We start from the raw sequence: 16891 nt of genomic DNA on the forward strand, positions 1-16891 counted from the left end.
AGCTCCCAATAAGCCACTTTAGGTGAGCAGATAGGAAAGGCCTCGGACACAGGGAGTGAGTGAGGCTCCCTCAGATCACCGCTTTCAACTCTCCTAATACTCTTGTATGATTCTTCCCTAAAGCCCTCACTGGGGTGTGCACCAGCCAAGGGCAGGCAGAGGCCCTGAAGTCTGCTGCTCAGGCCTCGGTTCCAGCAGAGAAGCTGCTTCTTGACCTTGCTCTGTGCCCCATTGTGCCTCCTCCCCTCTCTCCTGGTCCCCCTTTGAGTGCCCAGATTTCCAGCAGCCTTCAAATTTGATATATGGAATGTCTCCAAAGGATATTCCCATTGACATTGAGCATGTTGCTATGTGTACCTCAGCAATAAAGGGGGGAAATTAACAGGCATTTAAATTCTAAAATTAATGCCAAGAGGTCATAGTCTTGAGAACATCTGTTTCCAAGATTTTCAAGAGGGCCTTCAATTTGCAGCCCTGAACCATGTGGTTTTCAGCAGTTAGGTGACTTCATACAGCTCTGTGACCAGCATCAGGGAGCTGGACATTGTGACTCAGCCATCGTACTCAGTGCTCCGTGGCTGAGCAGCATGTCCCCTGCAGCTCACGGGCCTGGCCCTGTGTGTAGGTTTCCACGTACCCGTCTGGAAAGCCCGAGTCTGTATTTCCCAAGTGTAAGAGTTCTGGAAACTGAGGGTTCAAAAAAGAAGTCCTCATGCCAAGGGAAACTTAATGCTTTCTAGAGCTGCACTAGCCAATCTGACAGCCACTAGCCACATGGGATTGTTAAGCATAGGAAATGTGGCCAGTCTGAGCTGAGGTGTCCTACAGGTGCAAAATACATACTTGGCCTCAAAGACTTAGAATGAAAAAAAGATTAATTCTTTATATTGATTACATTGTTGAAATGATAATATTTTGACTATATTGGGTTAAATAAAATATCATATTAAAGTCAACTTCAACTGTTTCCTTTTATTTTTTTTCACCATAGCTGCCGCAGAAGTTACATAGGTGGCCCACATATTTCTATAAGTCACTATTGCTGTAGAGTTTCTGTAGCCTGGTGTTTCTTGTGGGTGGCCCTGGAGCATTATCCCCTTTAGAGGCCTTGAGGAAATTTTGGAGGGCTCTTTACCATCACACTGCATTGGGGAGGTGCCGGCCATAGTGTCAGGCATGAGGCATGTGGGGAGGCCCACAATTAACAGAGCAGTTTGACGCCACAGAAGAGTTGTCCCCTGACCCGCATCATTTTGAATGTCCCAGCTGACATGAGATGGGCAAAAACTTAGTTATAATGATCTGAGCCTAGACGAAACTCCATTTGACATCTAAACACTAAGTATTTCTTTTGCACAAACTAACATTTCCAAGGACAGAGCTAACTGTGTCAATCAAGGAGAAACTGCTCTTTGTTCTTCTGGAACATTACCCATTGTTGTTCATCATTTTAGACATTCATAGCACTGTTAGCAATGCCACTCATGGTATTTGAGTTGCCAACATAACACACCAATGTCACCATTCACTATCACTCCACCAAGAGGTGTCATTTTCTGCCTACTTCACTGAATCTTCTAGCTGTGTTTGAGCATTTGTATATGGAAAAGCATATCATTTACTTAAATTAGTTTTCTTTGATTCCTCTATAATTAGGATTTTGATTAGTTTTAAAAAATCATATGTGTAATTAAATTATACTGCTGAAAAGGGGTGTTACAAAATATTTTTTACAGAAAAAGTCACGTTGCATCTGATAGAATTACAAACCATCACTTGAACATATTCATGCCCTCTTTTGACTCAAGAGTTGAAAGTCTTTACCTCCTCATTCTTTAGCTTTCAGAAGCCTTGGCCCTTCCTCCAAATAGCCAGAAGTCACCTGCTGTTTCCCTGCATTCTGTGTTTCCCAGCACCCCGATCATCACCACATGGGCGGAAATTGCTTATCCAATTATCATCTGCCTCCCTGGTCTGAGGGCTCCAGGAAGGTAGAAGTTATGTGCTCTGCTTCATTGCTCTTCACCCAGTGCCCAGCATATGACTGAGCACACTGGTGTGTTCTTAGTACTTGGTGAGTAAATGGCCTAATTAACGGAGGTGAGGTGAGATGGGCTCTGAGAGCTGTAGGGTGAATGGGACTCTGGGCCGGCAGCAGGATGAATGTGGCTGACAATTCCAAGGGCGTCTGGTGCCTTGGAGGCTGGTAAAATAGAGGGTCCAGAGTGTGCGGAATAGAGGGCCTCGGGGCCAGGCAGATTTGGCTCCAAGTCCCAGTTCTGCTACTTACTAACTTACTTGTCCTAGGAAAGGTTACTTACTCTGAGAGAGTTATAAGGGTACTTCCTTCATTTGTTTGAGGAGTTAATTGAGAACAGTTTGGAAAGCACATAACCACAGTGTCTGGCAAATAGTAAGAGCTCAAGAAGTGTTAGCTGCTGTTCTTACTCTGGAAACTTTCTCAGAAGCTGGATGTGGCTCTAACAGAGGCACTGGTGGCCCAAATGTCAGTGCCCACCACTTTAAGGGAACTGCAATTCAATAGCAAAAAAGCAAAAACAAATAACCTGATTCAAAAAAGGGAAAAGGAACTAAATTGATATTTCTCCAAACAAGACATTCAAATGACTGATAGGTACATAAAAAGGTGCTTAACATCACTAATCACTAGAGAAATGTAAATCAAAACCACAATGAGATATTACCTCACACCAGTCAGAATGGCTGTTATGTATGTAATGATAACAAGTGCTATCGAGGATGTGGAGAATAGGAGATGCTTAGGCACCACTGGTGGAAATGAAAACTGGTTCAGCCACTATGGGAAATAGTATGGAGGCACCTCAGAAAATTACAAATAGAACCACTAAGTAATCCCACTTCTTGGTGTATACCCAAAAGAATTGAAATCATGACCTGGACAAGATACCTGCACTCCCACATTCACTGCAGCATTATTCACAATAGCCAAGACATGGGAGCAACCTGAACGTCCATAGATGGATAATAAAAATATCATGGGTAAAGAAAGTGTGGTATACACATATAATGGAATATTATGCAGCCTTTAAAAAGGAGGAAATCCTGACATTTGCAACAACATGGATGAACCTGGAAGGCATAATGCTAAATGAAGTAAGTCAGAAGGACAAGTACTACCTGGTACCATTGATATGAGGAATCTAAAATAGTCAAACTCATAGAAGCAGAGAATAGAATGGTATTTGCCTGTGACTGGGGGAAAAGGGAAATGGGAAGATACTAATTGAGGGGTAAAAAGTTTCAGTTGTATGAGAGGAATAAGTCCTAGAGATCCACTGTATGACATAGTGTCTATGGTTCGTAATACTGTATTGTATACTCAACAATTTGATAAGAATATAGCAGCCTCTTATGTTAAATCATAACATATGAGAGTCTCATCACACTCATAAATGACAATAAGAATAAATGTGGAGGGTGGGAGGAATCTTTTGGAAATGATGGATATGCTTATTGTACAGATTATGGTCCTGGCTTCATAGCTATACACATATCTCCAAACTCATCATGTTGTATAAATTAAATGTGTGCACCTTTTTGTATGTCAACCATATCTCAATAAAATATATATTTTTTTATTTAAGAAAAACAATAACAAAGATCAGCTGACTAAAAAAAAAAGTTAACCTCTCCTAAAACATGTTTCAGCAACACCCAGGATAATGTTTGAACAAATATCTGGGCACCCAAGGCCCAGTCAAGTTAACACATAAAGCTAACCATCACAGTTTACATAAATATAAACTCACTTATATAAATAAGTCCCCACTAATCGGTGAGTTCCTTAAGAACTAGGACTAGTGTCTTTTATCTCTGAATCTCAGGATGGAGCACAGTCGGTGTCACTTAGTAACTAATGGATGACAGTTCTGGCCCTGCACTCACATTTCCAGGTAAGAAAATGCTGCCTCCTCTCGGGTACACAATTTTATAATTCTTCCTTCATCCAAAATCATTAATTCTTAGGTCCAACAGGAAGCCTTGAACTGCTCATGCTGAAATTTAAGCCCATTAAACTTGAAATAATCCTCAGTGGAGGAGAGAGAACAGCTTATCATGCCTCCCCAGGATTATAATCAGCATCACCTCAAAGCAGCGGTCCCACAGATCTCGTGGCCCTTCCCCTTCAGCCTCCCCTTGCTCATCCCAGATCACCACCCATTCCACATGGAGGAAGGGCATCTGGTCGACACATTTATACCAAAGAGAAGGGGACTAGGATTTCTTGACAAATGATTATGTGCCACATACTATATGCATATTATTTGGTTTAATCATCACAACATCCGTAAGTGTTCTTTAGACTTGACAGATGAAGAGTTTCAAAGAAGTTACTTAAATTCTGGTTAAATATAGGTTGAACCTTTATCATCTGGTTGCAGTGGGTCTTGGCTCCACAGCTCCTGGCTTCTCTGTGACTGCCTGCTGCCTCCTTTAGAAGTGGTGGAAAGTCATTGCCGTCTCCTCTGGAAACAAGTGGGATACCTGTAACGAGGCTGGGGTACTTGATGGGTGGTTGGCAATGAACCAGCTGGCACTGGAGGCTCCCCTTTCCTCAGCAAGTGGACTGAGCCAGGCTCCCCCAAGGTCTTCAGCTGTGGGCAGCTGACTTCCCAACCATGGCTGTAACAAGCCGATGCCAGGGCTCCGACCACATGGTACTCAAACATAGACTGTTCTTGCCCTGAGCTTCAGGTCTACTTGTGCACAGCCCAAGCAAAGGGAGGGCATCGGTGGGAGGAGGGTCTTCTGCCGGCCCCTGTGCCCTCTCGTGGGCCTGAGCGCACTTCCCCAAGGGCTGCAGAACTGCTGGCCCCTCTGTTCCAGTCCGGGCCAGTGAGTTCCCCAGTGTCCACCTGAGGCCTCTCCTCTTTATCCCTTACTTTTAGATGGCACCTTGCAGCTTGCTTTCACATGTGTTTCTTGCTTCATCTGCTAAATCAGGGTCAGCAAACTACTGCCAGCAGCCAAATCCTGCTCACTGCCTATTTTTGATCTTGGAACATACCCAACACCACCCTTTTATGTTTGATCTATGGTTGCTCTCCCTAAAATGGCACGATTGAGTAGCTGCTTCAAAGGCCATTATGGTCTGCAAAGCTGAGAATATTTACTATCTGATCCTTTGCAGAAAAAATTTGCCAGCCTGCTCTAAACAACCCCAGGGGGCAAATGCAATTACTGTCAATTCCATATTACACACGAAAAAAAAAGTGGATGAAACCAAGGGGCTCAGAGAGCCTATATGTTTTCTTAAAGACACAGAACTGTTTGGTGAAGTCAAACTGAAATCCAAATGCTTTTCCTCCATACAAGAATTCATATTTAAGAGATGGAAGCATGGGGAGGGGTTGGCACCAAAGAGTGATTCTTTGAGAATGCCTTTTAGGTCCAGTGACCTCGTTTTGGAGAAAAACGACAAGTTTATGCTCTTTAAAACATGGTGGACAGTCAAGATTTCTCAGCCCATAGATATAGAGAACCAGCCCTGAGTACAAGGCTGCAGGGTCTGAAGTGTCAGCCAAAAGGGTCTTGAATAGTCAGACTGGTATTTTATTTACTTTTTATCTCCTAATTCAAAAAGCAAACAAAATCCATACAATGCCAAGTAGGAAAGAAATAAATGTGAGGATGCAGGGAAGGAAGTCATGAGCTCTTCTGGGTAGCCAGGGAAACAAATCTTTCCAGCGGGTGGCTTTTCTTATGTAAGATTCTCTCCTCCCTCCCCTGGCCCCTCACCACACACAGAACTTGAATGGCAAAGGCAGGCTTGTTCAGAGTCATTATTGCTCCACACTGCCTAGAATCAGAGATGCTTCTCACAGGCTGTTCTTATGTTGATTCATGTTTATAACACAGAGACTTGGAGGCTTTTGTTTCTGATAAGGACTCATTATTTCCTTATGACATATAATGACAGTCTCACACCAGTTCTCTGTGGCTGCATCCAAGGTAGTCTCACTCTCCCCAGTTGCTCTGGTGAGTTTAGAATGGTCTGGGAATGAATGGAGAAGGGTGGGAGAGCCCAGAGAGCTTTGTTCTCAGTCTTGGAAACCAGAGGTGTGTGGAGCTTCAAGCAAGCAAGCCCAAATTTATACAGATAGATGGGCCCTTGCAAGGGAGGCAGTCTAAGTCCTGAGGTAAACATTTGAAACAGGAGAGAAGAAAAAAAGAACACAAGGTCTGGGCTGGAGGGTGAGGCCACCCAGTAAGGGAGCAGAGAGGCCACAAACAGGAGTCAACCCTCCTAAGCCAGGTGAGTGGTTGCATCTATAAATGGCTGCTCCTGGATTGTGCAGTGCACAGCCTGTGCAGTCAGACATGGCAGTACTGAAAGCACCAACTTGGTTCAAAAATTTCCAGAAGTAGATTATGGAAATATAAACTTGAGTCAAGACTAATAAGTTTATATAGGTATATAGATCTTTGTGTGTAAGAATGAAAGAAGCAGAATAAAAATAAAATGAGTACCTCTGGGCTCTTTATGCTGAACTGCATTATGAATGATCATGGCCTGGCCTAGGAGACAGCAATCCAATAGGGGTTTCAAAAAGTCATTTTGCATTGTAGAACCTGAAGAATCAAAAGTTAGCATAAGCACAGCCATCTTAAAGGCTCAAACACCATTTTCTAACCTAGAAGGAGAAAAATTACTAGAACTTTGAAAAACAAGTTAGTCAGCCAGTGTTAATTGTAGTGACCTTTAGTTAGCCAACCTCAATCAGTTAAGCTTATCTTGCTAGAACCACCCTAAACATTCCGAAAGTGATTTTATCTAACCAGACCCCCAGGATGAGGCGTCAGCCGAAAATTTATGTGTCTATGAAAAAAAAACACTGTATTGTGACTGTAGAAAATACTGCCCCTTTGAAAATGCTATAAAGACTTCTGGCTTTGTGAGTTCGGGGTCCTCGTTGAGACCCGCTGCGTCGGGCTAACGCATGGACCCCAGCTAGCTGGCCTCTGAATAAATTCCTCTTGCTTGTTGCATCAAGAGACGCCTTCCGTGAGTGATTTGGGGCGGCGTCCTCCTCTGGGAGAATCCAACATTTGGGGGCTGGTCCGGGATCCTGTGCTCACCCCGCTTCACTCCCGAAGCCGTGCTTGGAGGAAGAGGTAAGATTAGTGGCGCCTTGAGTTGTCTGTGTTCTGTGTTCTGCTTTTCAGTGAGACCGGTCGGAGTTCTGAAAAGGGTACCCTCTGTCTGGCAGTGTCCCGGTCCCGTAAGGGGTCGCGACTGCGGTCGGTAGACGTACTTGGAGCACCGCAGGCTGCAACCCTGGGGGACGCCCCGGGGAGTTTGGAGGGCCAGGGACGCCTGGTGGCCTCCCACCTGTTTTTCTGCAAAAGTGAACCGGATGAGATAGGGTTGGTTTTTGGGCGCCAAGAGTATCAGCCCACTGATTCCTTCCGGTTCTTGGTCAGAAATCTGAGGAAGACAAAAAGCGGCCGCTGTGTGTTTAATCTCTGTGTGCCTCTGTTTTATGTGTCCTTTACGTGTCTAATAATTGTTATACTGGCAATGGGACAGACCGTGACGACCCCCCTTAGCCTGACGTTAGGTCATTGGACAGAAGTGAGAGCAAGGGTGCATGACTTGTCAGTAGAAGTTAAAAAAGGGCTGTGGCAGACTTTCTGTACCTCCGAGTGGCCCACTTTTAACGTTGGATGGCCCCCGGAGGGGACTTTTGACCTCTCCACTCTGCTTGCAGTAAAAGCTGTTGTTTTCCAGAATTCAACTTGGGGACATCCGGATCAGCAGCCCTACATTGTGGTCTGGCAAGAATTGGTGGAAAATCCACCACCCTGGGTAAAGCCCTGGGTGCGAAAGAAAGCGAACTCTCAAGTCTTATTGGCTCAGGCTCAACCTCGGGGAAAAGGGAAAGAGACCACCAAAATACACCCTGACACTCAAGACTTGCTCATGGTTGATGATCCCCCTCCTTACCCTCCTGCCTCTGCCCCGGCGCCCGAGGCCCCGGCGGCTGAGGCCCCAGTGCCTCCGGCCCCGGCACCTCCGATGCCTCTAGCCTCTGGTACCGAGGCATCGGGGCCAGCTCCGGGACCGGCCCAGGGAACTCGGCGGCGCCGAGGGGCCGCATTGGACCCATCAGGTATTTTTCCCCTCAGGTCTTATGGGGCCCCCATTCTCGGGGAGGAAAGAGACCCACCTTTCCAACCTCTGCAATACTGGCCATTCTCCTCTGCCGATTTATATAATTGGAAAGCTAACCACCCTCCTTTTTCAGAGGAACCGCAGAGACTAATGGGACTGATAGAGTCCCTGATGTTCTCTCACCAGCCCACTTGGGATGATTGTCAGCAGCTCTTACAGGTACTCTTCACCACGGAAGAAAGAGAAAGGATCCTCCTGGAAGCACGAAAGAACATGCCTGCAGCTGACGGACGACCGTCGCAACTCCCTCATGATATAGAAAGGGGGTTCCCGCTGACCAGACCCAACTGGAGATAATTCTCCAGAAGGTAGGGAGCGACTAACCATCTATCGCCAGGCTCTGGTGGCAGGTCTTCGCGGGGCTGCAAGGCGCCCCACCAATTTGGCCAAGGTAAGAGAGGTTTGTCAGGGAGCCGCTGAGGCACCCGCAGTGTTCTTAGAACGCCTGATGGAAGCCTTCAGGCGGTATACTCCCTTTGACCCCACTTCCGAGGAGCACAGTGCCTCAGTGGCTCTTGCCTTTATTGGGCAATCAGCGCCTGATATTAGAAAGAAGCTTCAGAGACTAGAAGGCTTACAGGATTTGTCGTTGAGAGATTTGGTGAAAGAAGCTGAGAAAGTTTATCATAAAAGAGAGACTGAGGAAGAGAAGGAATTAAGGAAGGAAAAGGAAAAAGAAAGTAAAGAGGAAAAGAGGGATAGGAAGCATGAGAGAAATTTAACAAAAATCTTGGCCGCAGTAGTAGAAGGTAAGGGACGCCCGCCCTCTAGTGGTAGAACTAGTAAGGCAGGGCACCTGGGCAACCGGCCTCCTTTGGATAATCAATGTGCATACTGCAAAGAGAAAGGACATTGGGTGAAAGAATGCCCTAAAAAGCCACTGCAGAAGCCTCCAAAAAAGGTGTTGTCTCTGCTGGAAGACGAAGATTAGGGAGGACGGGGCTCGGAACCCCTCCCCGAGCCCAGGGTAACTCTGAAAGTGGAGGGGCCACCCGTTGAGTTCCTAGTAGACACCGGTGCTCAACATTCTGTATTAACTAAAGACAAGGGCCCTCTCTCTGGCAAAAAGTCTTAGGTGATTGGAGCTACAGGCCAGAAACAATATGCATGGACCACCCGAAGGGCAGTAGACTTAGGAGTAGGACGAGTAAGTCACTCGTTCCTCATTATACCGGAATGCCCTACGCCCCTGTTAGGAAGGGACATCTTGACCAAAGTAGGAGCCCAAATATCTTTTCAAGCTGAGAAACCTCTAGTGACTAATCAGGAAAATAAGCCTTTGAACTTGAGTATTCTGACCATAAGATTGGAAGACGAATACTGTCTTTTTATGGAACCAGAGCCCTCCCGGATTAGTCAGGAGTGGCGCAACCGATTCCCAGGAGCCTGGGCGGAGACGGCGGGCATGGGGCTCGCCAAGAACCAGCCCCCTGTAATCATAGAACTAAAAGCTTCAGCCTTGCCAGTGACTGTGAGGCAATATCCAATAAGTAAAGAAGCCAGGGATGGAATTAGGCCACATATCCAGAAGCTCATGGAACAGGGAATATTAGTAAAATGTCAATCCCCATGGAACACCCCCTTGCTGCCTGTAAAAAAGGCAGGAACGGGAGATTACCGACCAGTACAAGATTTAAGAGAAGTTAACAAAAGGACACAGGACATTCACCCCACCGTGCCAAATCCCTATAACCTACTAAGCTCCCTGGCCCCAAAAAACATCTGGTATTCAGTTTTAGATCTAAAGGATGCTTTCTTTTGTCTGCGCTTGCACCAGAACAGCCAACCGCTGTTTGCCTTTGAGTGGAAAGATCCCACCACAGGAACTACTGGGCAATTGACCTGGACTCGTTTGCCACAAGGATTCAAGAACTCGCCCACCCTCTTCGATGAGGCTTTACATCAGGACTTGGCTTTCTACCGAGCTTCAAACCCACAGGTAACTTTGCTGCAATATGTTGATGACTTATTGATAGCCGCTCCCACCTGGGAGACCTGCCAAGAGGCCACTGAAGCCCTTTTGACTGAACTTGCCAAATTAGGGTATAGAGCATCTGCTAAGAAGGCACAGATCTGCCAACAACAAATGATTTATTCGGGATATTCCCTGAGAAAAGGGAAAAGGTGGCTTACTGAAGCCCGGAAGCAGACTGTGACGCAGATTCCGGTCCCCACTACAGCACGCCAGGTTCGCGAGTTTCTGGGGACAGCGGGGTTTTGTAGATTGTGGATATCCGGATATGCTTCCTTGGCCACCCCTCTGTACCCCCTTACCAAGGGGACAGCCCCGTTTGTTTGGGGATCTGAGCAACAACAGGTCTTTGATGATATCAAGAAAGCCCTCCTCTCAGCACCCGCTCTAGCATTGCCAGACGTAACTAAGCCATTTGTCCTTTTCGTGGACGAACGGAGCGGAGTAGCTCGAGGAGTGTTGACCCAACAATGGGGACCTTGGAAGAGACCTGTGGCCTATCTGTCAAAAAAATTAGACCCCGTGAGTAGTGGGTGGCCTGCCTGCCTGAGAGTAGTAGCAGCTGTGGCCCTCCTAGTTAAAGATTCTGACAAACTAACGCTGGGACAAAAACTCACTGTGGTTGCTTCACATGCATTAGAGAGCATAATCCGACAACCACCCGAAAGATGGATGTCAAATGCCAGAATGACTCACTACCAGACCTTACTCCTGAATCGTGATCGTGTGGAATTTGCCCCACCCGCCATCCTAAACCCAGCTACTCTGCTCCCCGATTTGGAAAAAGAAGTACTTCATACCTGCCAGGAAATCCTGGCTGAGGAGACGGGGACCCGCCAGGACTTACAAGATCAGCCTTTAGAAGGACCAGGACTCCTGACTTGGTATACAGACGGGAGCAGTTACATTATGGATGGTAAGGGAATGGCGGGAGCTGCAGTAGTGGATGATAACCGAATCGTGTGGGCCAGTGGACTTCCAACGGGCACTTCTGCACAGCAAGCAGAGCTCGTCGCTCTGACTCAGGCTCTAAAGATGGCAGAAGGTAAGAGACTTAATGTCTATACCGACAGCCGATGCGCTTTTGCCACCGCTCACATACACGGGGCTATTTATAGACAGAGAGGGTTATTGACTTCTGCCGGGAGAGATGTTAAAAAGAAACAAGAAATTTTAAATTTGTTAGAAGCCATCCATAGACCTAGAGAAGTGGCAATAATACATTGCCCTGGGCATCAAAAAAGCGACTCTCTAATAGCTCAAGGAAACAGAAGGGTGGACCAAGCTGCAAAACAAGCAGCCCAGGGAATGAATATCTTACCCCTCCAAGTGTACCCGGAGGCCACTTGTATTAAGAGCTTCCAGTATACACCCGAAGACCTCGCTTGTATAAACAAATTAGGGTTTAAAAATTCCTCACCCCACGAGATATACAAGTCTGAAAAAGGGAGAGTTGTCCTGCCTAAGACAGAGGCAGAAGAATACTTAAGGCAATTGCATCAATTGACACATTTGGGAGCAAAAAACCTAAAGACCTTGGTTCAAGACTCCCCTTATCATGTTATTGGATTAGGAAAACTGGCTGACGAGGTTGTAAGAAATTGTGTTCCCTGCCAATTAGTAAATGTGAGTAAAAATCCAGTAACATCCGGGAAAAGACTTCGAGGGGATCGCCCAGGAGCTTACTGGGAAGTTGACTTCACTGAGATCAAGCCTGCTAAGTATGGATATAAGTACCTTCTAGTTTTCCTAGACACATTTTCAGGATGGACAGAGGCGTTCCCCACCAAAACTGAGACAGCTCAGACGGTGTCTAAAAAGATCCTTGAAGAAATATTTCCCAGGTTTGGAATCCCAAAGGTAATCGGCTCCGACAACGGCCCTGCCTTTGTTGCCCAGGTAAGTCAGGGATTGGCCAAGATTTTGGGGACGGATTGGAAATTGCATTGTGCATACAGGCCCCAGAGCTCAGGACAGGTAGAAAGGATGAATAGAACTCTAAAAGAGACCCTGACTAAATTATCCATAGAGACTGGTTTATATGATTGGTTGGTCCTCCTTCCCTTCGCCTTATTCCGAGTTAGAAACACCCCCAGCCGTTTTAGACTAACACCCTTTGAAATAATGTTTAGAGCCCCGGCTCCACTAAATGCAGCTCACCTCCACGTATCCCCTGAATCTGTGACTAATAAGTTTCTGCTTGAAAGGTTACGGGCTCTGGAAGTTGTGCAGAAAGAAGTGTGGGCCTCTATCCGAGAAGCCTATCGGCCAGAGGACATTTCAGTACCTCACCCGTTCCAAGTGGGAGACTCTGTCTACGTAAGGCGACATCGAACGGACAATCTTGAGCCTCGGTGGAAAGGACCCTTCATCGTCCTTTTGACCACACCTACAGCTGTGAAAGTAGATGGCATCTCTTCCTGGATACATGCTTCACATCTGAAGAAAGCGCCTCAACCAGACCCGGACTGGCGAGTAATTCGAACTGATAACCCTCTTAAATTTCGCTTGTGTAAAAATGATTGTGTCACTAACAATTCTAATTCTATTGACCCAGTTACTTCCCACCTTCCAGAACCCCAACCCCCATGAACCCAGGTTACTCACATGGCAAATCATTACCCTGGCTTCCCAACAAGTAGTAGTCCAGTTAACAGGACAACACCCTAGGGGAACTTGGTGGCCTACCCTCACTGTAGATTTGTGCACTCTCTTCAAACAAGACCCATGGTACGAAGATAAAGTCGGGGTACCCGGATGTGGTACTCGGGATTATACAGTGCACTGGGGCTCTGGGACCATGAAAGAGCTCCAGAATACCTGCTTCTATGTATGCCCAGCCCCCTCAGCCGATAGTGCCAAGGCCTCACAGTGTGGTGGGAAGACAGATTTTTTCTGCAAAAATTGGGGTTGTGAACAAACAGGGACATGCCATTGGCTGACAGGAAGCGCAGGGAGATCTCCTCTAGGCCTCATAAAAATCCAGTGGAATACCGCTCGTGCCCAATGCACGACTAATCCCACCTGCAACCCTATTGACATCTCTTTCACAGATGCAGGAAAAAGGGCAACAAACTGGGAAAAAGGGCTTATGTGGGGACTAAGACTCTACCAGAGTGGCTATGATAATGGAGTCTTGTTTATGCTCAGGCTTAAGGTAGAGACTCTTCCGGCTGTCCCAGTAGGACCCAATGCTGTCTTGCGGAATCAACCGCGTCTCCCAGCCCCAGCCCCAAAACAGGCCCTAGCCCCACCTATGGACTCTGCCACCACTCCCTCCGCCTCCACTCTTGGCCGAGTCACCTCCTTTCCTGGCACCGGACAACGCCTTCTCAACCTCCTTGAAGGGGCTTTTCAGGTCTTAAATACCACCAACCCTAACACTACTGAATCCTGTTGGTTGTGTTTCTCTTCTGGGCCGCCTTATTATGAAGGATTGGGATTGTTAGGCAGTTTTAACAGGACAACCCGTCATGAGATCTGTAGCTGGGGAAGCCACAAGAAGCTAACTCTGACTGAAGTAACTGGAAGAGGAAAATGTTTAGGTTCAGTCCCCCCCACCCATAAAGCTTTGTGTAATGAAACCATAGCCGTGACCTCCTCAGGTGAAAATGAGTATCTAGTCCCTCCTCCTGAAGGGTGGTGGGCTTGTAACACTGGAGTGACCCCATGTGTCTCTACTTCTGCCTTCAACTCCTCCCGCGATTTCTGTATCATGGTTCAGCTGGTGCCCAGGTTGATGTATCATGATGACCTCTCATTCGTAGCTGAATTTGAACCTAGGCATAGATATAGGAGGGAGCCGGTCTCGCTGACCTTAGCTGTGTTGTTAGGGATAGGAGTCGCAGCTGGAGTAGGAACAGGGACAGCCGCTATTATCCAAGGGAACCAACATTATGAGGGACTAAGGACAGCTATTGATGAAGACCTAAAAACCATAGAGCAATCCATTACTAAACTTGAAGAATCTCTGAATTCCCTCTCTGAAGTAGTCTTGCAGAACAGACGAGGGCTGGATCTGCTGTTTCTAAAAGAAGGAGGATTGTGTGCAGCTTTAAAGGAAGAATGCTGCTTTTATGCAGACCATTCCGGAATAGTAAGAGATTCAATGTCAAAGCTTAGGGAGAGGCTAGACCAGAGAAAGAGAGAACGAGAAGCCGGCCAAGGGCTATTTGAATCTTGGTTCACTAGGTCCCCGTGGTTTACGACCTTGATATCCACTCTGGCTGGGCCCTTACTCATCCTTGTGTTGCTCCTCACTTTAGGACCCTGCATATTGAATCGGCTGATAACTTTTGTTAGAGAAAGAGTGAGTGCCGTTCATGTACTAATGTTGAAGCAACAATATTATTCACTCACCCAACAAGAAGATACAAACATTCCATGATTGGAATGCCCTTAAAGAGAAGTGGGGAAATGTAGAACCTGAAGAATCAAAAGTTAGCATAAGCACAGCCATCTTAAAGGCTCAAACACCATTTTCTAACCTAGAAGGAGAAAAATTACTAGAACTTTGAAAAACAAGTTAGTCAGCCAGTGTTAATTGTAGTGACCTTTAGTTAGCTAACCTCAATCAGTTAAGCTTATCTTGCTAGAACCACCCTAAACATTCCGAAAGTGATTTTATCTAACCAGACCCCCAGGATGAGGCGTCAGCCGAAAATTTATGTCTATGAAAAAAAAAAAACACTGTATTGTGACTGTAGAAAATACTGCCCCTTTGAAAATGCTATAAAAACTTCTGGCTTTGTGAGTTCGGGGTCCTCGTTGAGACCCGCTGCGTCGGGCTAACGCATGGACCCCAGCTAGCTGGCCTCTGAATAAATTCCTCTTGCTTGTTGCATCAAGAGACGCCTTCCGTGAGTGATTTGGGGCGGCGTCCTCCTCTGGGAGAATCCAACAGCATGAGGAGATCAAAGGTGAGGAGCAAGAAAGAGGTTGATGTGAGACCCAGGTTTCTCTCTGGCGCCGGTGGTTCCTCTTCTCTCATCCAGGACCTGGAAACAGGCCTGTGTTTTCCCAGCCAAACCCACTTTTTACCTCCACATCAATATTTTCCATTAATTCCTTTATAATACCTTTAAAAAAAAAGATGCTATCAGTTGCAGCCAATTTCATGCACTCTGTAAGGAAATTAAATGCTGGGCTTGCTGGAAGATATGAGGGCAAATTTTTATTTTGCCCAGTTGCTCAGAATGCTCTGAAGACGTGGGAACGCGCTGACGACTGGGCTCCAACTCAGCGTGTCAGATTCAGTAGTTCTGCGGCTGGGGCCAAACGGATTTGCATTTCCAGTAAATTCCAGGTCCTGCAGCTGCTGGTTCACACTTAGAGAACTGCTGGATGATAGACCGTTAGTTTACTAGCACAGACTTCGGAGCCAGACTACCTGCAAGCGAATGGGCCCCACCTCTTATACCTCTGTGACCTGGAACAAGTTGTCAGATTCATCAGCTGTACAATGGTGTTTTGACGGAGATTTAGTTAGTTGATAATACGCATAGGTCCCCACCCATAGAATGCAGTGAGCAGGCGTGGCCCGTCTCTGCCTTACCTGAAGAAGGAGAAGGACAAAGAAGGGGCAGCACAGATTGTGGGAGGGGAGGACCTGCTCACCCTCCGCCCCTGGACAGCGGCGTGGCTGCCTGCCGACCTCCCGGGGGAACGGGGTGCAGGGGGAAGCGGCCGGGGTCATGACTCCCTACCCCCAAGGCACTGCCTCATCTCCTGCCCCCTTGGTCTCCTCCACATGCCGGGAGTTAGGTCTTCCCGCGCGCAGAAACCTGCCGCTCCCAAAGGACCCCGAACCCCGCCCCCGCTAGCCCCACCCCAGCAGTTCCATCCCGGCGCCTTACTGGCAGGCTCGGCAACACCTCAGCTCAACTCCCCTTCCTTCCCCTTCTCCTCCTAGAGCTGGGGGTCAGGGTCAGGATTCAAGGGCTCTTCCCGGGAAAGGGGTCTGGGCAGAAGGACGGCTGAGGGTGACCCCCTCCACGAGAGAGGGTCTGGGGACTGCCCAAGCCAACAGCTCCTCCAGCAGCCCCCAGACGGCCACGGGGACAAGCGCAGGGTGGGCCCCTGTCCCTGTGCTTGGCCTGGAGTGGCAAGGCCCAGCCCACAGGGCGCTCGTGGAGTAGGGGCCAGGGCTGGCCTGAGGGCCCTGGGCGTCACCACAGGCGGTGCAGGCTCGTCTTGGGGATCAGGAGAGGTGCGGCTGCGTGGGGGCTGCGGGCCAGGAGTGACAGCCTTAGACTCGGCAGCCCATTGCCCCACATCCTCCCTCAGGCTGCGGAAGCCTGCCTGCTTAAGCGGTGTGCGCGCGTGCGTGTCTTTGGCAGGAATGTGGCTACTGAATCGGACCCTGCTCACCAGGCCCACCTGCCCCGTCAGGACTCTTCCTGCCCCTCCCTAGGTGCCCACCTCCATTTGTCTCCTCTTCCTGTCTTGCCTTTGCTTAGCCTGATGATCACCTAGCACTTGACCTCCTCTCTCGTGCGCTAGTCTGAGGGTGCACAGCAGGCTGGAGGCCAAGCAGGGTGGGCCCTCTGCTCCCAGGTGCACTTTCCTACCCCCGCTTTTGCGTGGTTTCCCTAAAGGGGTAAATAGTTGGGACACTGGGGAAAGCCCTGGGAACATTCCCCAAGTCCATGGACACATACATCCAGCCTGTGTGTCCTGACCAACCGCCTTTCTGTTCGGGG

The 16891-nt window shown here is 47.8% G+C and overlaps 1 protein-coding gene across 1 annotated transcript; it reads left to right on the top strand.

Moving 5' to 3' along the window:
• Nucleotides 1-7564: 7564 nt before the first annotated feature.
• Nucleotides 7565-16602, top strand: LOC118914611 (uncharacterized). Its single transcript, XM_057494626.1, is given in 5 exon segments — nucleotides 7565-8511; nucleotides 8513-11514; nucleotides 11599-12692; nucleotides 15709-16056; nucleotides 16102-16602. Coding segments are annotated over 5 exon segments (5892 nt in total).
• Nucleotides 16603-16891: the final 289 nt, after the last annotated feature.

Source organism: Manis pentadactyla, chromosome 17 (assembly GCF_030020395.1).
Source record: "Manis pentadactyla isolate mManPen7 chromosome 17, mManPen7.hap1, whole genome shotgun sequence".
Taxonomy (NCBI): domain Eukaryota; kingdom Metazoa; phylum Chordata; class Mammalia; order Pholidota; family Manidae; genus Manis; species Manis pentadactyla.